General features: G+C 36.2%; 1 protein-coding gene across 2 annotated transcripts in view; it reads right to left on the reverse strand.

Annotated features, from left to right (window-relative positions):
- Positions 1–23,771, reverse strand: part of pdgfc (platelet derived growth factor c) — a 58,309-nt gene that overhangs the window by 15,286 nt on the left and 19,252 nt on the right. For both annotated transcript variants that reach the window (XM_067378671.1, XM_067378610.1), the window contains one exon: positions 8,965–9,160. In XM_067378671.1, the coding sequence (XP_067234772.1) occupies positions 8,965–9,160 (196 nt within the window). The remainder of the gene's footprint in view (positions 1–8,964; positions 9,161–23,771) is intronic.

Consider the following 23,771-nt stretch of genomic DNA (forward strand, 5'->3'; position numbering starts at 1 on the left):
AACCTGTATAAAATTCTTTCTTCTACTGTACACAAATGAAAATATTTCGAAGAATGTTTGTAACCAAGCAGATCTCGTCTCCACCCACTGACTACCATAGTATTTTTTCCCCCTACTATGGTAGTCAATGTCTTTAAATGGTTTAAAAACATTCTTCCAAATGATGACAGAATTTTCATTTTTGGATGAACTACCCCTTTAACATCCATCTAGATAGTTGGGCAAGACAAATCGGCACTTGTGGCAAAATTATGACTGAATTTCAAGAGGCACTCTGATTTTGTGAAAATTAGCAACCACAAAGTTAATTATGTTAATTATTTTAGTTTATTTAAGATATTTAAGAGTCCTTTGGATATATGCCATTGGATGTTGATAAATGAGGATGTTGGATGTTAAACAATGCGGAGGAGGATTCTGTCCAATCAGGATCATGATTGGATCTCAAAACATTTTGATTCATATTATTTACATTTGCCTTTAGCACTGTTTAGTTGGGATTTGATGGGATTATTTTAGTATCATTGAGAATATTATACTTTTTGAGATACTGTTTTATTTTTATTAATATTTTAAATCAGTTTTTATTTTTTCAGTTTTAATTTTAGTTGAAGTTTTGGTAATTTTGTTGTGTTTTGTAATTTTTCATTATGTCTGTGTAGTTAATTTTTATTTCAGTTTTAGTTTAGTACATCAAGTATATATATATATATATATATATATATATTTATATATATATATATATATATATATATATATATATATATATATTTATTATATTATATTATATTATATTATATTATATTATATTATATTATATTATATTATATTATATTATATATTATATTATATTATATTATATATATATATATATATATATATATATATATATATAATTATTTTTTTTTTAATTATTCTTAAATTCAGCTTTGCCTTCACAGGAATAAATTACATTTTAAAATATAAAGCAGTCGTTTCACAATTTTACCGTTTTTACTGTATTTTAAAACAAATCAAGGCAGCCTTGGTGAGCATAAGAGACAAAAACAAAAAATCTTACTGAGCCCAAATTTTTTAACAGTAGTGTATATAAAAACAAGGTCAAATTATTCTGAATATGTCAAATCAGCACAAGGAGGTTAAAGGATGATGGCCATGTGTGTCTATTAGTGACTTTTTTTTCATCTCTTATTTTTTCATTTCCTATCAGATGTACAGGCTCATGACAGGATCTGGTGTGACATCAGTCCTGCCAGCAGCATGTAATGATGTGCACCTGATGCTAATTGTGCCTCATTGGCGTTGCCATAAATCCAGCATCATGTCCTTCCTCTGTTGGCCACCAGGCAGCTTCTGTCACATGCCTGGACGTGGGCAAACGACTAGTGAGAGATGATCTGAGGGGAGGCTGACGCTGCTCGATCACAGCTATATAGTTAATTCATCATTGTCCCTTATCCTTGGGTGAGAGGGAAGGCTAATGGCTATGGAGGAATCTAAGTGTAGGTCTAATGCTTTAAAGGGAACTATGGCAATGAAGCCATTTACAGACACACTATTTCACAGACATTCAAACAAAGGCAGTGAGGAAAGATGTGAAAAGTGGAGAGGAAAAAGAAAAAAGGAGAAAGAGAGGATACTGAAAGAGAAATTGAGCTAAAATGCTTGAGAGAAAGTGAAGAGTGAATAAGATTAAAGGAGGACTACGAACATGTAAGCTCATAAATTATATTTATCTGTATTTGATCTCAAGCTAATATGCTAACGCATTAGGCTTTTCATAAGCTACAATAGCTGTGACCTAGAAATCCATTCTCACAAGCATTCAATGAACTGAATGAGCTATAAAATGAAGCATGGCTAAATGTATTATCTCAATCACCCTGATGGCACTGCAGTCCACAGAGAACATGAGAGCTAAATCTATCTGTTATTATGACGTCTAAAAACATATTGAATTCTGGGATTACTCAGCTATCCAAAATCACAACTGAAGGATTGTTTGTATCCACTTCAGGGAAAATCACACCTCATCAAATGATAAAAAATTACATTTAACCCCTAAAAACAGCACACATTTAAATGGTTATACAGTAACTTTATTACATGCGTGTACAGCCATACAAAAGTACCCATACAGCAAATTCACATACCGATACAAAGGGGGGAAACTGTCTAACAATGAACAGCACCTGCTGAAATAATAGCATCATTTATTTAAACTGTCTATAAACTGTTTTAGCACCTGGTTCACTAAAAGGATTACGGTAATGATGCTGGCAAAATTATTGTTTTCCCAATATGACTGCAATATACGGAGTGCAAACTTACAAAATGCAAGGTGACATTCACAGACATGCACATGCAAGTGTGTGTATAGTGTTAAAAAAATCTGCATTGGGTACAAGTAGGTAAAAAAAAAAATAATATAAAAAATAAACAATTTACAGATAAAATTCTACTCGCATGTGAATATCCTGAGCAAACATTCATTTTATACATGTGTGGTATTTGTTCACTTAATTAGAACTTTAAAAATCAACAACAAAAATGGCAAATGTTATAGTATGCAAGTATGTAAATATGTATGCAGGTATGGATGGATGCAAGTATGGATGGATGAGAGGCAATAAAGACATTTATGATGTTATAAAATATTTCTATTTCAAATAAATGCTGACACTGAAGACTGGAGCAATGTCTGCATTTTAAAATATATCAAAATAGAACAGTTATTTAAAGCTACAGTCCGTAACTTTTTTTTTTTTTTATCCAAAGTCAATTTATCCAAAAGTCAATTTTTGAGCAAGTACATAACCAGCCAGTGTTCAAAACTATCTCCTTACCTTGCCTGATTCACAACGGTAAGCTTGTAATAATGTTTTCTAATTCGGGTGGTACTGGTAGGTTTCTGCGGGAAATTTGAGCATGTTGCCGTCATCTTTGCGTCATTATGTCAGGTTTGTTTACATAAAGGAGTCGTCCCAGGTAGTTGGCTATATGCATGCGAGTATGCTGTAGGCGGCGGATCATTTATAGCTTTTTCTCGCAGCAGCTGGAATAATTAAACATTTTGATGGCGGATTGTATGGTATGACAAATTAACGCTAGAGATTAGACTGCACAGAAATTGAAATCTACAGGTAACGCTAATACACTAAATACACATAGTTATGCAATGCTGATGTTGTTAACATTAACAATTTGAGAACAAAGTATAATAATAATTTGCACGGTTTGATGTGATATGGGCTAAACGATTAAAATCACCATATAGCGCAATTTATTGTAATGCTTTTTTTTTTTCCCCACAAAAGTGGCAGATTTGTTACTTGTTCAAATGACATTCGAGTGAAAATTGTTATTTTGGTCATACTTCCAAGACATAAGTACAGTATCCACACCGATGTGGTGACTGAAAGCAAGCGGATTCATCCGCGCTGAGCAGCCGTGTCAATGCACAACCCACATAGAGATGACAATTACGCAAATAACTGCAATAGCAGGTTTCAAACAGAGATGGTGACAAAGAGGCAAAACTTACAGACTGCAGCTTTAAATTGTAATTTAAATTGTAATAATTTCACAATGTGTTTATTTTTACTGTATTTACTTCAAATAAATGCAGCCTTGGTAATAGTTCCATGTTAACTGGCAAAGACTCCTGACATTTGTAAATCCGTTGCATTATATAATCCTCGTTAAATAGGAAGAACATGAGAAAGCGATGAATTAATTTATACTCAGAAACCTGATTAAACTGGATTTTGCATTTTTGAGCTAAAGTACCACACGCTAAAGAGGTGTAACTAAGTAAATTGCCCTCTTATGTCTTTCATGGCCCTCTTTTGGGCTCTAAATTAAAGTCTTTTGATGCAACTTGGCCTGAACACACTGGCCTGACCATTTTTTTTTTTAATAAAGAAAAAACAGCAGCGTTGAGGTTGTGTTATTCTTGCCTGCATGGCCTCAATGTTCCTGCAGTGTTCAATAAAGGCTGGTTTCAGTGGCCGAAGCCAAAGCCTGGTAGTAATACTTTGATTGGACAGGAATACTTTCCCTATTCTCCATGTGCCAGCACAACCGTTTGGCTTTCTGGAGTCATTGTTTACTCTCTGCCCAGCCCGACACTAATGCTTCAAACCACATTCAATAAAAACAACAAAGGTCATCACGCATTGCACTACCAAAGTTCCTAAAGTTCCTATTCAATACAAGTTGTGACAAAACTATATAAAAGAAACACATACATATATAAATTAAATGTTTCTCTCTTTTGGATTACACTTTATTTTAAGGTGTCATTGTCAATATTTTATATAACACAAAACACCGCATTGACCAATGTGCACTGCTGTACTTAATATATATTGGTGTCTTATTGTTTTTTTTTTTATAAGTTATGCAATAAATCACAAACAGGTGTCCATACATCACACATTAGCAACTGAATATAACACATCAACCTTTTTCTCTGTCTATGATTCTTTTCTACCTCAGAAGACCATAAAGCAGAGTGACATTCCTAGAGACACTTTAGGCAGATGGCTCATGAATAATGTAATACGATTTCACTATTACCGGGTTTACATGCATACATTCACTCCACAGAAGCTCAAGTAGGACAGAAGCATGAAAGAGCCACAGATATCTTTTAGAAAATATGGCACAGCATCAGAAAATAAGTACTGGATGTTTGGAGTTCTTTTTAACACCGGAATATTTAAACTGAATGCTTAGAAACACAACACTTTGTGCTTAACATCTTTTATCTTCATTCGGTAACAGAGAGGATGAACAAGTTATCACGTTAAAAAAAAAGTTGTGCTATAGATTATGGTGAAAGATATTAATAAAGATACACTATGTAATATTTTTGATAATCTCTTATGCTCTCAGGCTGCATTTATTGTACAGTACACACAGTAATACTGCTAAATACTACAATGTAAAATAACTTTTTATTTTTATAAATGTTCTATTTTATTGAATAATAAATTGTAATTTATTCCTATGAAGGCAAAGCTGAATTTTCAGCATCATTATTTCAGTCACATGATCCTTCAGAAATCATTCTAATATACTGATTTGATGCTCAAGAAACATTTATTATCATCAAATGTTGAAAACAGTTGTGCTGCTTAATATTTTTTGTGGAAAGGTTTTTTTCCCCTCAGTATTTACAGTCACTTTTGATCAATTTAATGCATCCTAACTATTACTTATGAATGGGAGAAAGTGCAACTCCCATAGACTGTATAAAACAGGCAACACCCAATATGGTGAATAAGCCCCGCCTTCTAAGTGAAAGAGCCAATCGTTGATTAGTCAAGTCATCACATCACTGCAGCTGCCATTAGAAGCTCCAGTTGCTATTGAAACAGGCGGAGTTCTGACTCGTGCTCATGACTGACTCGCATCGGCTGTTCTAGCATGAAAAACAAGCATTTTTAAATGCTATTTGAACATAACCTGTATGAGACACTGGTCAGATTTAATTGGTATTTTCAAATATTAAATTTAATCATAAGCTTAGTGAACAGTTTTGGAGAACTTGATGTTCCCCATTCAAAAAGTCTATAGATGTCCAAGGAACCTAAAAGGTCTGCAAAGTTGTAAAGTCGAAAGTGCATAATAAATAAATGAATTGTCTCCCAAAAGACAAAATCCGAACCACCTCAAAAAAAGAGTTGACAGGAACTTTACAGTGTGTACAATCACTGAGCTTTAGGAAGCCTCCGGAGCGGAAATTCAGTTATGGTAATGGGCAATTTGTTTCCGACACACGCTGCAAGCTGTAGACCAATCACAACAGACTGGGCCATCTGGCCAATCAGAGCAGATTAGGCTTTCGGAAAGGAGGGGTTTAGAGAGACAATCTTCAGATGAGTTATTTGAGGATCATTAAAAAAAAAAAAAAAAAAAGTGTTGATGTTCAATGTATATTATGAGAAAATTAAAGTATTTTTGACCTTTAATGCATGTAAACCTGTTGTAGGAGACCTCCCATTTTAAAATAGCATAATTGAGGCATTTTAAGTCAGGATTTCACAGTTCGAGAACCTCTGCCATAGAATAAACTATCATGATTCTTTATTCTATTACAACTCCTGTCCTAATGTCCTAATCTTTCACCATAAACCTCAATAACAAATATTCCTGTATATTAAAAAGGTACTGTTGATCACAATTCAAATTCCTAATAGTTCCGATGAGTGAAACTTATTTCTTATGCGTCTTTTCAACACCTCTCAGCTTTTCACCAAAGACAGAACCAACATTGTAAAATTTCCAAAGTAGTACAGAAAATCTGGCCCAGTTTTCTTATCAGTCTGAACAAACACAAAGGATGATGAGAGCTGTCTGTAGTGGCCTGTCGGCTCTGGGCTGGGCTTTGCTGGAGGCAGTGTGATAGGATTCAGCATGCAGCTTTATTACAGTTTATTCCAGCCCAGCTGCTTTGATTCGATCCAAACAGAAGGGTCTTTTTTCTTCATTAACTGGCATAAGATCATCATACCAATATGTAATAATGCCTTTACTGCTTTTCAATATATGGTTGCTATAAATATTTTAAAGGAGGACAGCATGGAAGCTGTGCTAAGGGGTAAGTTGCATGGTGTATGTGGATGAATGTGAGGGGGAAAACGTGCATTTGCTGACTATGTATATGAAAGTTATGCGCGAGCGCTTGTGCCATCACTTGTTCAATAATGAATTTAATAATTTATTGCTGGTGCAATCACACAGACCAAGGCATTGCATGGCTGCTAGGTAGGTATATAAAACATGAACACAGATGACAAACACAAACTCTTTCCAGGTCAAATACACTCTGACTCACGGCAAAAATCCAACACCAACCCTACACATGTTCCTCAAGGCCACAGCTTCTGATTTAAACAAAGTGGACAAGTAAGCGCAGATTCATAGCATCAGTGTGGGCAACTACTAAGAAAGGGTTCAGTTATGTTCAGTATGATATGTCTATGGGAAAGGAATAAAACATATTTATCGTTTTAAGTCAATGTATATGTATATGTATATATATATATATATATATAAAATCAGTTGATGCGGTTTACTTCATATACGTTCCTGGTCTTATTAACTTTGCTTTCCTGCTGACATCACTTGGGCCACACATGCTATTGGACAATTTTAACCAATATGCAAAAAGCTATAGGGATAGAAGAATAGCATTCGATCTGACTCCAATCTGATATATTACACCCGCATTTTTCCATCCAACCAATTCCCTTTGGATAAAACACATTCCTTCACATTGAATATAAAAAAAGTCACATTAGGAAAGTAAGATGGGTTGCGAATGGCAGTTTGTTGAATTTATATACAAGACTAAGATCTTATAAGACCAATAAGACTTTTAAAAAGGACTAAGGGGTCCATTAACCGAAACGGTGATAATGTGCATTTAACATGGAGCCACTAGGAGGCGCTATACAAGCAGCTGGCAAGACTCCAGAGGTTTGCTGATAAGCGTGTATGAAAACACATTATCTAATTGATTATTGACAAGAAATAAAACCATACTGATTTACTCGTTTAAGTACAAGAGCACTGTCACAAATCATTTCCCATGATGCTTGCAGACAACGAGGAACCTTTCACAGGTAATGTCCACAAGTCAAGCAGACATATATGCTAGAAAAACACATGATTATTTTTTATCAATAACTGGCAGAGGTCTACAAGCATTTTTTCCACATGAAACCACCAGCTATGGGAAGGTCATCATCTAGATTCTGGGAAGTAAAAATGCACAGATGTGCACGTCTGCAATCGATTGCACCATACAGCAAAACAGAGGCATGGACAGAGGCCTGGAAGGAAGGAAGAAAAGCTAGCCTATAATTGAAAGAGTCTTTAATGTGGATTGGCTGGCTGAGTTGTGTGTGACCTACACTGTGTGTGAGTGTACGTCTGTGTTCGTATGAGCCTCCAGAATCTCAAACAGATGCTATGGAGTTACATAGGAGACTTGGACTTTTATGCACAAAGCAGAAAGGGCTGTTCTTTATGTCACTGTATCAGTCATGGAGAAAATAAATATATAACAGAACATAATCACTCTAGGGGTGGGCTTTTCATTATTCATCAGCCTTCTTGCAGCACAGCCAATCTCCCAAATGGCTTCCTTTCGACTCTAAATCTTAAAAAATGGACGTGGTCACAACAAGCACATACATCTCCACTGTAATCCCCCCCTTCCCCTCCCCGCACACACTTATACTGCTTCATTGTATATGGGTGCTTTATCTTACGTCTGACCCTGTCAAGAGAGTGCAATGGATGCCTGATGCTGCTTGTTTAGTGGTGCTGATTTGTCGCATAACAGCAAGCAAATATTTGAACGCCTGAAAGGAAACACTTGGGAATTTTTCAAGCTCTCAAATCTTCAAAATCTCCTCCTCTCTACAGTTTCGGTCCAGCCTTGATGCTATATTGAAACCCGCCTGTTTAAATCAACTGCCAGCTTTGGCTTGTACTAGATAGTCACAGCCCTGAGGAAAACATTTAAGAAAAAAAAATCTGTTTGATTTGTCAGGTACCACAGAAAAATGGCATTTTTAAATTGTAAAATTAAATTTAAGTGTATAAGAGTTATAATCATTACCTAAACAGTCTCATAAATTAAACAAACAATTTACCCCCCCCCCAAAAAAAAAGAATACATAACTATTTAATATCAATAAATGTTTTGTTTTTTTTCCAATTGAACTACTACCTTCATTAATATATTACATTGTATTTAAAGATATGGAAATGAATATCAATTTACTGTTTTTGTAATGTCTACTCTATTTATTAATCTGTCACAATAATGTCTTTAGTTATTTACTCCTTTATTCTCTTTCTTCTTTGCTTTCTCCATATTAAAATATTGTCTTTCTCTAATGTGCATGTGAGGTCTAGCAGGTGACCAAAAGGTTAGTCTCTTACTTGCAAATGCCGTCCTCGGCGTCCTCCAGGCCAAAGCGCGGATCAAAGGTCAGCTGGATCCTGGAACTTTCTGTGACTGCCACCAGCCGCCACGCTATAACTGTATTCCGGGGATATGTGTTGGGGAAGTCAGGGCTTTGAATAATTCCATCCCCAGTGACACTGAGGACCTTCTCGTGTTGAGACTCATGCACTCCTTCAGAAGAGAAAAGAAAGGTTTATTAGTACATTTTTAAACCTGCATAACTAGTCATAAAAACATGTCATAAAGTCATTTGTGAATAGTTTGTTTCTTTTTTTCTTAGTGTGAATACTAAATAATTGATCACACAAAGAAAAGATGAACCAAACTCAAGACTTCCGTTTTTTATTATTGAGCATTGATTGATTGACTGCTGATCACATTAAGGGAGTGATAAAAGGAAACTGGAAATGATTTTGCAATGTCAATACCATAAAAGCAGCAAAATGATGTTCCAATATTTGCTAACACAGCTTAATGAACCTTTGTGCATCAAAGCAATATTGTGCTTTCATGTTGCTTCACCATAATGGTTTACCATTATAGATCCAGATAAGAAAGATGAATCAGTAGCTATAAAGTGTTATTTATAGTGACCTGACAGCTGGAAATGACATTCCTAGTTGTAACAGTAAGATAAGAATTAAAGCTAGTTTGAAAAACATTGTTTGGGTGGTAGAAACTTGTGAAGGCCACCAAGACCGATTATTCTGCTACAATCAATTGTACCTCTAAGAGCTCTGACAGTTTAACAGTTCAGAGAAATGCAAGGCAAAGACGAAAATGAAGTAATTTTGTGCTCAGTGATTCTGGTTTAGCAGGGCAACAGAGATATGCAATGACTTTAGTTGTGTTTAAAATTCAGAAATGATAACATACTGATTCACTTGCAACTGTTATGACAAGATTTACAGAGTTGTTCCTCCCTAGAGGAAGAAACTTTAATACAGCACAAATAAAAAACACCTTTTACCTGCAGCTTTTCCAGGGAGGGAAAATGAGCTCCTAGAACACAATGCTGACTTCCAACATGCTTTTCACTTAAAAAAAGAGAGTCATTCTTAACTCTTAATCCACATTTCACACTGTTATTCTGGGTTTGTAATTAATCCTACAGTCAGGATTCAATATCACACTTGCTCTACATATTCAAACACAGTTGATAAGCTTATTTACATATTTATGATGTTAAAAAACATTGATGGGATAAGTACAACATGCAACAAGCACACAATCGGTTGTAAAAAACAAAACAAAAACCTTGCCCATCAGTGGAAACGTCACCATACATATCTGCACTGGTTAAGTCTGGTCATTTGCTATCATTGTTTCCTTCAGACACTGAAACTCAAAAGCTGTGTGCATGTACAAAAGTGAATGAATATTTAATAAGATGACCACTGAGGCCTTTGTGATTGGTTGCCCATAAAATTTAACATCACAGTGTTTCACAATGTTTCATTTTAACATCCCAGGATCAAAAGAAGTGTGAATCACTTGCTAACCTAGAGAAAAAAAGAAACAGCCTTTACCTGGGTTTTAAAAAGACATTAAGCCAGGGTTGAGGGGTAAGAAAAACCAACAAGTATTTCTACATGTGCTGATGCACTTTAGCCAACATTTCACAACAGTTACATCACAGCAAAATGAACTAATAAAGAACCAGCCTGAAAATACTTTCCAAAATAGGTTAAAAAAAAAATCTTAGAAAGGGATGCTTGTTTCCCGTCCAATAAAATGTTATTGAATTTTGAAAGTGGATTGAAATCTATCTTATCCTGTTGTACTAGGTTCAGAAAAGATGTTTGATGCAAACAGACAGCTGGTGAAATGCAACACCAGTGCTGGTTTTACAGGCCTGTCACATTCAGAGCCCACCCAGGGGAAATGCACACAGATTTTCTTTCACACTCCACTCACCGAACACACACGCACACACGGCTCCATCAAGTTGTGTGGCAAAGCTGCAGTGTCAATAGGTATCCTAATCGGTTACAGTGGTACAAGATCTCTAATGCTCTCCCCTGTCTATCTGAATTATGCAACACCAGAAATATTCACCTTCAAATGTATCACAAAAAAAAAAAAAAACAGCATTTTTCTATGCTGTATTTGCAGGCATCAATACATAACTCTTGCTTGAAAGGAAGCAATGATAGTTTATCATTCGTTAATTATCTTGTTAGCTCAGTGGGGTCCAAAACATGTTGATTTTCACCATATGAAGAACCCTCTCACGACCAATTCGTACACACTAAAAAATGCTGGGTTAAAAACAACCTAAGTTGGGTTAAAAATGGACAAACCCAGCAATTGGGTTGTTTTGAACCAGCTGTTGGGTGTAATCTTAAACTTAACTTAACTAATGTTTAAAAATTACTTTATTGATCACTTAAAATGAACCCAAAATAGGTTGGAAATTAACATTTATTAATATGTTTAATTAATAATAATTAAACATGCATTAAATTGCTTTTTAATGAATGTTCACCTTTTGATATTATTGTTGCCTCTACACTCTAAAAAATGCTGGGTTGTTTCAACCCAAGTTTGGGTCAAAAATGGACAAACCCAACCATTGGGTTAAATTTTTAAATGCATTTTTTAACCCAACGGTTGGGTTTGTCCATATTTGACCCAAATTTGGGTTAAAACAACCCAGCATTTTTTAGAGTGTAGTAAATATGTGTCTGATTTTTAATTTCCAACATATTTTGGGCTCATTTTAAGCCAGCCATATAGTCATTTTTAAACAATAGTTGAGTTAAATAAAACTACCCAGCAGGTTGGGTCAAACATTTAACCCAACCACTGGGTTAAAAACAACCCAATCACTGGGTTTGTCCATATTTAACCCAACTTGGGTTGTTTTTATCCCAGCATTTTTTAGAGTGTACGTATTTTACGAGGTGGCCAATTTGTACCAATTCATACAAATTTGGCAACTCGTAAAATACTTACGATTTAGCAAAAAACGTATAAATTCGCACAAATTAGCCACCTCGTAAAATACGTACAAATTGCCGTGAGATCGGGTTGGTATAAACAGAAATATTAATCTATATATCTTTTGTATTTTCACAGAAGAAAGAAAGTTCTGTCATGACAACTCTCGGAGTTACAATATACATGAATTACCCAAAGCAGATCTAGGTGGAGCTGGGTAAGGTGAAAGGTTTCTGAAAGCGTGCTAAGGCAAATGCTATCCAAGTATTTTGAAGTTTGAGCACACAAGCTCATTGGCTACTGATACAGCAGGAACCAATCAGCTGTGCCCTATAGATAACCATGTGATTACAAGCAGGTGGAGTTAAGGAACCTATTAGCCTGCACCATCTAGAGTTTCATGACAGAACTTTGTCATTTACTCACCCTCATGTTGTTCCAAACCTATATAATTACAATTTTAAGTAGATTTGGTAAATGTCCACCATGAATATGATCTTTTCCTATCTTCTGTTTTTTTATATATATATATATATATATATATATATATAAGGATTGGCAAATGACTTATTTATCCCTCCAGTCTAGATGACAGGTCACATCACAGGCTGCAGTTAATGTTGAATGATGTTTCGGGAGTCATTGGAAGAGTAATGACTGAACCAATGTGGTTGTGGAAAGTTCTGGGGAAAAGCTTTAACCTCTGAGGTGTGTCTGCAACCTCCAGAGATAGAAATCCGATCACTCTGACATCCATAACTGAAGGAAGGAACAGAACACAGAGAGACAGAGATAAAAAAGAATCTGTTTAGATCATCAAAATTCAATATGTTTGACTAAGACTCTGTGTGACTTGTTTATAATGGGCAGGAGGAAAAAATTAAAGTGGAAAAAAGAAAAGACGACTGATATAATTTCTCTCTGTAAACATGACAGGGGCTGCTTTGATGTCTTTTTTTCATGTTGTGATTAAATGTACTCTGGGGAGGAGATGTGAAAGATAATACACAAGTCACTTTTAAACAGACTTAGTTTGTGAACATCCAAAAAAAGTACCTAAAAATTTGCGCTTGCAGAAACCTGGCATGCCCCGCAAACTATTGCCCACTTGAAGAATAGACACCTTTGTCAGTGTTAGGGAGGCAAAGCAAGATAGCTCATGCTCTCCGGAGTTGAGGAGCATTTCTGTGAAAGATATCCAAACAAAAGAGCCCAAGGCCTGCGGAACAGTGTTGAACACCTCAGATCTGTTTGCAGCACAAGTCTAAACCCTTTATGGACTCAGTTATATAAACAGATCATGAGTTGGCTACAGCTGCCAAGGTCTTTGAAGTCCCTTGAAATGAGAAAGAAAGGGCCTTTCCTCAGCATGTTACAGCATTTGACCAGCTGATTGACAGCTTCTTGTCAAGCTCTGTCTTAATGTTTATAATTCTCTTAGGTTTCTGGTGTTAAGCCAGTCCTTCTCTTACTGAGGACTATGATTGTAAGTTGTTAGAAATTCTTGGAAGGAGGGATAAGGTGCATTCCTGTTCTCAAAATGCTAATGTAACAGGAGCAGATGTAGCTGGTCTCTTACTGGAAAAGATATGGATCACCAGCTTCATTGGCTTCAGTCAGGGGGCTCTGCATTATTTAGAATTATAAAAACAACAGCTATCCAATTCAGATTACCACTTTTATTCTAAAAAAAATTTAAATTTTAAGGTGGCAAACAGGATACAACATTTATTAATTAACATTACCTTTCATTTATGGACCATGTTCATTTCCTAGTTTCAAATACTCCTGTCAGTCTTTTTGAAGTTATCTGCAAACAACTGACAAGAATGCATGTGACAAATCCACATATACAGTAAATAACTATTGGAAAACTTGAAAACCTGCTGTTGTCTGACTGCACTTAAAGGATTAGTTCACTTCTGAATGAAAATTTCATGATAATTTACTAACCCCCCATGTCATCCAAGATGTTCATTTCGTTCTTTGGTTAGTCGAAAAGAAATTAAGGTTTTTGATGAAAACATTCTAGGATTATTCTCCTTATAGTGGACTTCAATGGGCTCCAAACGGTTGAAGGTCAAAATTAGTTTCAGTGCAGCTTCAAAGGGCTTTAAACGATACCTGACCAGGAATAAGGTGTTATCTAGTGAAATAAGCAGTCATTTTCTTAAAAAAATACTGCGGTACGACGGCGATACATATCGATATTGAACGCGATATTGCGTGTCTTATCAGTGATCTACGGCTCTGTCTATTAAATGCCGCACCATTTGAAAGCAGGTGATGGCGATTTAGCGGTAATCAGGGAACCGGCTTTACTGAAGAAATGCGCGTGACAAAAGCATTCGATACATCGCCCAGCCCTGCCGCACGCCGGGGGTCTGATGATTTTATATGGTTTCCTATGAGAGGAAAGGGAGGCATGACTCCATAGACTGTAAAGCATGACTTCTCTGTGTAACTTTACCTGCGGGTGTCGCTGTTGGGCACTGTTCCTTAAGAAATATGCGTGAATTGCGCTCTTTTTAATGTCATCATTTGTAATATTTGTGTTGTTTTATATGTAATATGGATTATTTTCTCACCCTATTTTTTTGAGGAGGCACTGCCTCCCTTGCCTACTCGGAGGAAACGCCCCTGCATACAGCGTAAGCTTTTTGAAGAATATGGAAAGCGGAAGCACTTGCAAGGCGAAAATTTGTGTTTATAAAGCATATACATTCGTATTTTTTTTTTTAGAAAATGACCGATCATTTCGCTAGATTAGACCCTTATTCCTCCTCTGGTATCATTTGAAGCTGCACTGAAACTGTAATTTTGACCTTCAACCGTTTAGAGACCATTGAAGTCCACTATAAGGAGAATAATCCTGGAATGTTTTAATCAAAAACCTTAAATGTCTTTTCGACCAAAGACAGACAGACATGAACATCTTGGATGACATGGGGGTGAGTAAATTTTATTTGAAAGTGAACTAATCCTTTAATTCCAATTCATTTTCTGTCACTCCAATTCAAATTCCTGAGGTCCATGATCAATTAAATTAAAATCACTCGTTATTAAAAAAGAACCAATGAATTTTGCACAACCCTGGTTTCTATAATATTAATTTTACTTAACTCTGTACCTCAAAACCCCAACAAACCACTTTAAAATGGTGCTTTTTTAGTAAATCCCAATAAGACTACTTACCAAAGAGTCATAAAAGCCTGTTCTTCATTAAGATTTTCCATTAAAAAAAAGTAATACAACAGCATTACTTGCAGCATAAATAATGACTGATACTTAAACAAGGAACAGTGAGTTTTACAATCACTTTAACGAATGAGCTCTTAAAACAGAACAGGGTGATTATACACCACTGCATGCCTCTGAGAAACAATTCGAACATAATTTCTTATGGGGGGAGGGGGATGTTAAACAATATGTGAGAAGGATTTCTGTAGCTAAACAGCTTAATGTGAAATGTAAGGGACAGAAAAACAAACATTTTGTAATGCTTGCTTCAAACAATGCCCCAAACATGAAGTGCACAAATACAGTAACGGTTGATGTCATTAGATACTGAACCTCAGCCTTGTCAATAAAACTTGCCTTGTTTGAAATTTAGGCTTATAGGGATTGAGAGAGGTACTGTGTCTGTGCTTTGAGATGACCTCATCTCTGGGTTAAATAATGTCATATAATGATCAGAGGCTGGCCCCTTAGGTGCATTACCTCAAACATGACTTTTCCTTGACCCACTTCTCTTTTTTCCCCACTTCCCTCTCTCCCGAGGAGAGCGCTACACTGATTAAGGTAGGAAGCTGAGCATGAATAAATAAGGGCTCACAGTGCTACCATTGTGCCTTGTTCACATGTTAGACCTCTGAGTGAGCGTGGAGTTTAAATATTAACCTGGAAGCGGTAAAAAAACAAAGATGGCACAGACATACGCGAGTGCATACATCTAGATGTGGGCAAGTGCATAAATAAAAACAAAGAGAAATATACTCCTCTTTGACACAAAGTGATAAAGTGATGGTCTAAAATCTTTGATGCAGTACATCATATTTAACAATGCTCAAATTATTGACTACAAAGGAGACTTAATTAGATTTTGAAGGATGTTGAGGTCCAAACAACATTGAACCCCACTTATTTTATTATATAGACACAATGAGACATTTTTCAGGGTAGTCATACAGGTTTAGTGTGACGTGAGTCAAATGTAAGTACAAAGAAGGAAAGCAGATTAATATTTAGACTTCAATCAAAGAGAAATGCAGTGAGGAATAAGTTACTTTTGAATGGTCTGTTGCAGCCTTTTAATATGGGTTTTAATATGTTTGGGGTTCGGAAACTGCAGTCTTACCGCACCACAGGAACAAGCATTACAATGAATCGAGCACCTAAAAACTCTTTCAAACCTCCTGTTGGAAATTTGGCATAATAGCACTACAATTCACTCAATTCATATTTCCCAGTTGTCTGGCAGAAGGCCTTGATGTCCGTATTCATTTCACTCAGAAAGTTCATGCTGGAGATCTACGCTAGTGCCCGTAACAGCGTTTAACAACATAAAGTGCTAATGTTTCTGATTCCAAGGGACTTGTTCAGACGCTGTCTGTGTTTTAATCTCCCATATGTCGGGAGCTGACTGCAGCCGGCTGGTGAAACTGTACCCCACGCTTACCATTCTCCCCCATTTTACCCCCCTGCTTTTAAGTTGCTCCTACATCTGCTCATGATTAAGGGTTTGTGGCGGTAACTACAGGTGCTGTAAATTCCAGTTCTGGCTTTTTCATATTTATTGCTTTAAGGTTTACAGTTGGGAAGCATAGAAAAGGATAGAAAGGAGAGTGAGGGGGAAGAGAGACGAGTGAGGGGAACGCAGCATGGGAATTTATCATACCATTAAAAAATAATTTGGCTTCAAAAGCATCGACTTATTTGGAATGTTTCAATCTGCCGTGCAGATGCTCCGTATGGAGACTCACCACAGGGGTTTGATGCTTTGACTCAATGAATTGCTTGGTTCCTGTCGGCCATTTAGCATCACTTAAGTGGCAAACCCTTTTCCCCAATATAGTAAATTCTTTTCACCATACTTATTGAGCGTTTAAATGTTCACATTCTTATGATTAGGCCGATTAATATAATCGATTAGGCTTATACTTGCCAACCAGACATTGTATAAGGTCATGTAAATGCATCAGACCTTTAATTTTGTATTTTATGCATCCCTTTTCTAATTACAGCATCTTCTTCCAGACCTTCTGCAATCAGCAGAAAAACATCAAGGTTTCAGTCAAGGTCAGAATCAATAAGCAAGAGATTGGCAGCATGACTGACCCCATGATATTGGCCGTCACACTCATAAGTCCTTTTCAACAGGTCACAAATCACACACCAACCTTCTTGACACTCACAAGCACTTCCCCAATAATGATTCCCCAATAATGTCACCAAGTACAACAAAGATATTGTATGTCATTTCATAGTGCTACTGGTCTCTTAAAGAGACAGAAGAGTTCAGTTAAAAAAAAAAAAAATCATAGATTTATACTCACCCTCACATTGGTTTATTTCAATGATTTTGTTCTTGTGTGAAACTCAAAATCATTAATAAAAAAAGCATTATTTGTAAAACATTCATACTACTGGTGCACTACATTTCAGGTGTTTTGAAGCCATTCAATAGTTTAGTGTAACAGACCACAATTCAGTCTGTGCCTTTCACAAAGCTATTATATGGCTCCAAAAGACATTACACATGTGACCCGTGCTGTCAAAATGAGTCACAATGAGCAAATTTTTTAAAATAAGTTATTGTTATTCTCACATTCTCGATCTAAAAAAAACAAAACTTCAAAATGATGTATGATTTGTTGGAATCTGCCAAAAAAATGACTGAGCTAGACCTGTTTGAAGTCAATAGAGTCAGCAAAGTAAATTTTGAGAAAAATCAAGTTTTCTGAAGGTTTCAAAACAAAATCACATGGCAACCATACCTTAAAATTTGGCACAAACCAAGTCAAAACCCATATCTATAGGAAAAATATTTATATATTTAAAACTTTTTTTCCATTATTCCACAATTGTTTGATTAATATTATTGAAACACACACACTTAGTTACACATCAGCTGTTTTTCCCCAACAGCTAACCAAATGTTCACTTAAGAAATAACAATCTTTGCATGAATACTCGCCAAGACAGGTTTTTTGAAATACTGTAATTCTGTGTATATGTGTGTATCGGGATCGCACGCTGTTTGAGGCACCTTTGTGCCCGCGCTTCGGCTCTGTCAGTCAGCGTGAGTAAGATCGTTTTGTTTACATCAGCATGAGTTTGAAAATCACATTTCATTGGTTCAGACTCATGCCATCGAGAATTCGCTATGAACATTCTCAAAGTTGGAATACTGCACTTTACAACAATACCAAACTTGTGCTGAGGGGAAGTGCCAGTCGTCGAGAAGTGAGCCGAAAATACAGCAATGTTTCATAGACTCGGGAAAGCTACTCCTCTCAGAAAACATACAAATTAAGATAATTTTACATGTTTAATTGCTGTTTGGAGAATTGTGATCGCTAGAAGGGATTCTTAATGAACTTTTTTTGTGAAAACATCAATTTCAACCAAAATTGACATTTTTCACTTTTTTTTTCTTCCCGTAGCTTGAAATTAGCCAGTGCGCATTCTGACTCATTTTGCCAGTACGGGTCACATATTTCTATGCTGCTTTTTGTAAACTGCCAGCTCTTGGATTTGCATTTACTTACATCGTAATGAAAAGAGAAGAGTGAACATTCAGCTAAACTTCTCCTTTTGTGTTCCACAGAAGATAATTGCTCACATAAGGTTTGTGGGTGAGTAACTGATCCCTTTTAAAAACAAATTTTAGTGGTTACCACTACAATATGACATTTGTCTAAGTACATTTTACAAATAAATTGTGGTAAAGAGCAAGTTCAAGTGAAGCCTGGCTAAACTAAATCCATTTAAATGCTATGTGAGCATAAGGTTGCAGTTGTGTCATCACATGGGGAGTAACAGAATCCCGCAAGCACTTCACCAAGACCCGATTAAGATCCTAACAGGCCACCAAAACCTTCCCTCTCCACAGCTCACAGAATGAGGCTCATCCATTAACACGTCCTCTCTGAGAGCTCCGTAACATCCGCACATGCTATCGTATGGCCAAACATCGACACTGAACTAACCCACTTGGTGGGTGGGTGAATGTGAGTGTGCATGAACGTGTTTGAGAAGCACTTGCCCGGCAGGAAATTTGATTCTGAAGTTAGCATGACTGTTCCCTCTGTCTCCCTCTGTAAGCTTTTTCCTAATGTCTCACTTCATGCGGTTTATACTTCTGAACGTCTGACTGTGAGCTTGAGCTCATCACTGTTAAAATGATTATCAGATCAAGTATCGTCATGGTGCGACTATTTTTCTTCAAGACCACCTTACTCAGACTTTATGCCAGTTCTAAAATTAACAGCAACAACTGGGAAAATAAAAGCATGTGGAGCTGAGACTGTAAGTCATGCCGATTCCCACAACCACTATGGTGATCTACCGCTCACCTCGGTTCTTTGAAGACTTGTTTTTGTAGGCAAAGTAGAAAGCAATTAAGTCTGGTAGGGTATGGAAAGTTTTGATAAGTATATAGTAAGGAGCACTGTTATTATTTTGTTGAGTATGAAAATCACTGCAATTTGTTAAAGAGATACTTCAACCAAAAATAAATTCTGTCATCATTTACTCACACCATCATGTCATCCCATCCTGTATGACTTTCTGCTGTGGAACACAAAAGGTATGCTGAAAAACATTGGGGTCCAAACATGGGATCCCATTAACTTTCACTATATGAACTGAATAATAATAATAATAATAATAATAATAATAATAATAATAATAATAATAATAATAATAATAATAATAATAATAATAATAATAATAATAATAATAAATAAAATACACAAGAAATTCAGTCATACAGGTTTGGAATGACATGAGGTCGAGTAAATGATTTTCATTTTTGAATGAATCATTCCTGAACATACAGTATGTAATTTTGGCAACAAAAAGAATTTGCAAAACTGTTTTTCTTCCAAACTGGTTTCCCAATCACTCATTCCCCTCGTTTTGGCCCAACTTTCCATTTCAGACAAAGTTTAAATAGTTTAAACTTATTACAGGTAGGCCCACCCCTAAAATCACCCAAATGGTTAAGCTAAACAATCACACATATACCAAATGCGCCTGTTAAATCTAGCCAACAATAGTAGGACCAAAATATTTTTATGGCTTTTAGTCCATTTGTGAACTCAAATTAAACTCTTCCGGCACGTCGGCTGCTTGCATACTTGTGTTTGCGGTTCTGGCCACACACACACACACACACACACACACACACGCACGTACGTCTTGCTCATATTGCATGTAAACCACAGCCTTTAACAATTTGGTGAGGTCTTCAATTAAGCAAAACACATGTGCATATTATTCTCTAATGGATGTCTGGTGTACTGCCTGCCTCATGCTTACTTTCACCACAGAGCTCTGTTTACATAGTTAGACATGGCTTTGATGCTCTGTAACTTAGCTTAAACCAGAAGGGCCTTGAATTAGACATGACATCATCTGTGAAATAGCAGAAGACAGTCAGCAATCAGACTAATAGTGTATCTATGACAGGTAGCTATTGGGTTTTCTCATAAAATGTAGGCTCAGTTTAACCACATCCTTCCTTACAAAGGGAAGTGTTATCGTTATTGGTGCTTTTATAGATTTTTGTTTTACTGCCTTAAAGATGCCCTTAATTCAAAAATTGAATTTACCTTGGCATAGTTAAATAACAAGAGTTCAGTACATGGAAAAGACATACAGTGAGTCTCAAAATCCATTGTTTCCTCCTTCTTATATAAATCTCGACTGTTACATAACAGTTGGGGTGTACGCCCCCAATATTTGCATATGCCAGCCCATGTTCCCAACATTATGAAAGGCATTAGACAAGGGCAGAACGTCTGGATCTGTGCACAGCTGAATCAACAGACTAGGTAAGCAAGCAAGGACTATAGCAAAAAATGGCAGATTGAGCAATAATAACTGACATGATCCATGATAACATGATATTTTTAGTGATATTTGTAAATTGTCTTTCTAAATGTTTCGTTAGCATGTTGCTAATGTACTGTTAAATGTGGTTAAAGTTACCATCGTTTCTTACTGTATTTACGGGAGACAAGAGCCGTCGCCATTTTCATTTTTAAACACTTGCAGTCTGTATAATTCATAAACACAACTTCATTCTTTATAAATCTCCAACAGTGTAGCATTAGCCGTTAGCCATGGAGCACAGCCTTAAACTCATTCAGAATCAATGTAAACATCAAAATAAACACTGTACTTACGCGATTAGACATGCTGCATGACAAACACTTTGTAAAGATCCGTTTTGAGGGTTATATTAGCTGTTTGAACTTTTTTTATGTTGTTTAAGGCAAGCGCAAGCTCTTGGGGCGTGGAGCACCAGATTTAAAGGGCCACACACCCTGAATCGGCTTATTTCTAATTATGCCCCAAAATAGGCAGTTAAAAAAATGAAAAAAAAATAAAAAAAATTATGGGGTATTTTGAGCTGAAACTTCACAGACACAGGGGACACCTTAGACTTATATTACATCTTTAAAAAAAAAAAGTTCTAGGGCACCTTTTTGATTAATTTTTGATAAATTCAACTTTATAAACTGCTGGTGGAAATTTTAATAACATATCAAGGTCTGTTACACCAAACACTTACATCTGTAAGGATGTCTGAGAAGAATTCATACTTACAGAATAGTGCTGAAATGCTATGGAATGTTGTTTTTTTTTTTCCCCAAATGGTTATATCATGGTTATCTTTGAATACACTGACCCCCTCACAATGCTTTTGGTGAGAATGTATTCTGACTTAGAACAAATAACCAACAAATGTCCCTGATGCATGTGTTATATTCCCTATAATAATTATAGAAGAAAACTGTGGGTCACTCACTATAATTCATAATAAAAAAATACAGATGCACTGATATGGAATCTTTTGACAGACACATATTTACACTGTGAAGTCAATAACTATGCAAATTAGACATCAATCTACATTTTGTGATACTACATACAAAGGGAAAAAAATCTAAATAAATTTAAATCAAAATTAAAATACTTAATTTGAAAAGATGTAAAATATTTTTTCTTATTCTACAATCATTCAACAAATGTAGGCCCTAATTGGAATTAAAAAAATTGGAATGGAATTACACAATTTTTAAATTACATTTATCATCTTAAATATATAAGCCTATTTTACAGTTTGTTAGATTTTTAAATGTGACTTTGTGCAACATTACCCGCTTTTCCACTGCCAGCGTGAGCCAGTTCTAACAACGTGCCGGACGGGAGCCAATAGTCTCGGACCTCGAGCATCTAGGCCAAAATCAAGCTGCGTTTCCACAGTCAGGCCAATATCGCCGCAGCGTTTACCCAAAAACCTGCCCTATATGCCTCCACAGAACAATGTCACACAACCTACCCCCCCCCCAATAAAAGTTATAGTGACAGTAATTTATTAATTTGTGTCAGCAGTGAACAACCATGCCGAATCAAATCGTATGTATCATCATTTCACAAGAAGAAAACACATTACTTGTTCAGTTGCGCATTCTTCCATTTATCTGTGACTATAAGAATGCACAAAACAAACTTATTAAGGCTTTTAAAGTTCAAAGTCTTACACATTTAGGAACATATAAATAAAATATCATACATTTACATCACATCTCTTTAGAAAGAATGAACATTTCTATTAATTTTACAAAAAATTATGCAATCTGAAGAGGGTTGAGAGATCTCTTCCGTCTCACCATACGGTTATCCTTTCAGCCAGAGCAACAGGGGGCGCTCACGGTCAGAAAACAGGAGTTATAAGAATTTACTAAAGTATATAATTTATGACAATTGCAGAACTCGAGTATCATTATAATCATATATGGTTTAAGTTCAAGCAGTCTCATATTTTCCATAACCATGTGCATTTATTATGGCAATATTTAGCATAAGTAGCCACATATAAATATATGTCTGCCTCATACTGTGATCAGAACCCCCATTAGTTAACAATCACAAGTTATTTCAGACACTCGCTGGTGTCTGAAAGTGAGTTGAGCTGAAATTGTTTTAAATGTCTTAAATGTTTATGTTAGCTGGTAGTCTGATGTCTCCTGAATCAGATAAACTCCTGTTCATCACCACTCCTCAAGCCCCAGTTGGCAGGCCAAAAACCCTTGGCCGTTGGACCAGAGGTGGCTCGATCAAGCCCAGGAAGTGACAGTGGAAATGTGACTGGCCCTGCATGCACTAGCTCACTTTTGCCTGACAGTGGAAATGCAGCTATTGTGCAATTTTGAAACAACAAAAATTTACTACGTGTCTGGAAATGCCTTTAGTACCCAGTAGTAGGACTAGTCCATAAACGGAGCTAATTAAGGGCCATGTGTCAGCTTCTGAGTTCTCACCACACAAACCAGCTCATGCTTAGTCGGGAATCCATTCTCATCAGGGTGGGTGGCCACATTTATGCCTCGAAACCCTTCTAATCTTATATTGACCTGCCAGGGTGAAAATCTTCTTAGGATAAACTTTCATATAATAGCAGAAATCGCTGGCAAGAGACGACACACCAGCTGCCACAATAGACGAATTCCATGTCTGCTGGTACGAAGAGCAAACACTCACCTTTCTACTAAATCTTTATTGCACCCTCTCAGACACGTGTATCTGGCCCGACACCAAACTCAGA

Source organism: Chanodichthys erythropterus, chromosome 1, assembly GCF_024489055.1.
Source record: "Chanodichthys erythropterus isolate Z2021 chromosome 1, ASM2448905v1, whole genome shotgun sequence".
NCBI classification, from domain to species: Eukaryota; Metazoa; Chordata; class Actinopteri; order Cypriniformes; family Xenocyprididae; genus Chanodichthys; species Chanodichthys erythropterus.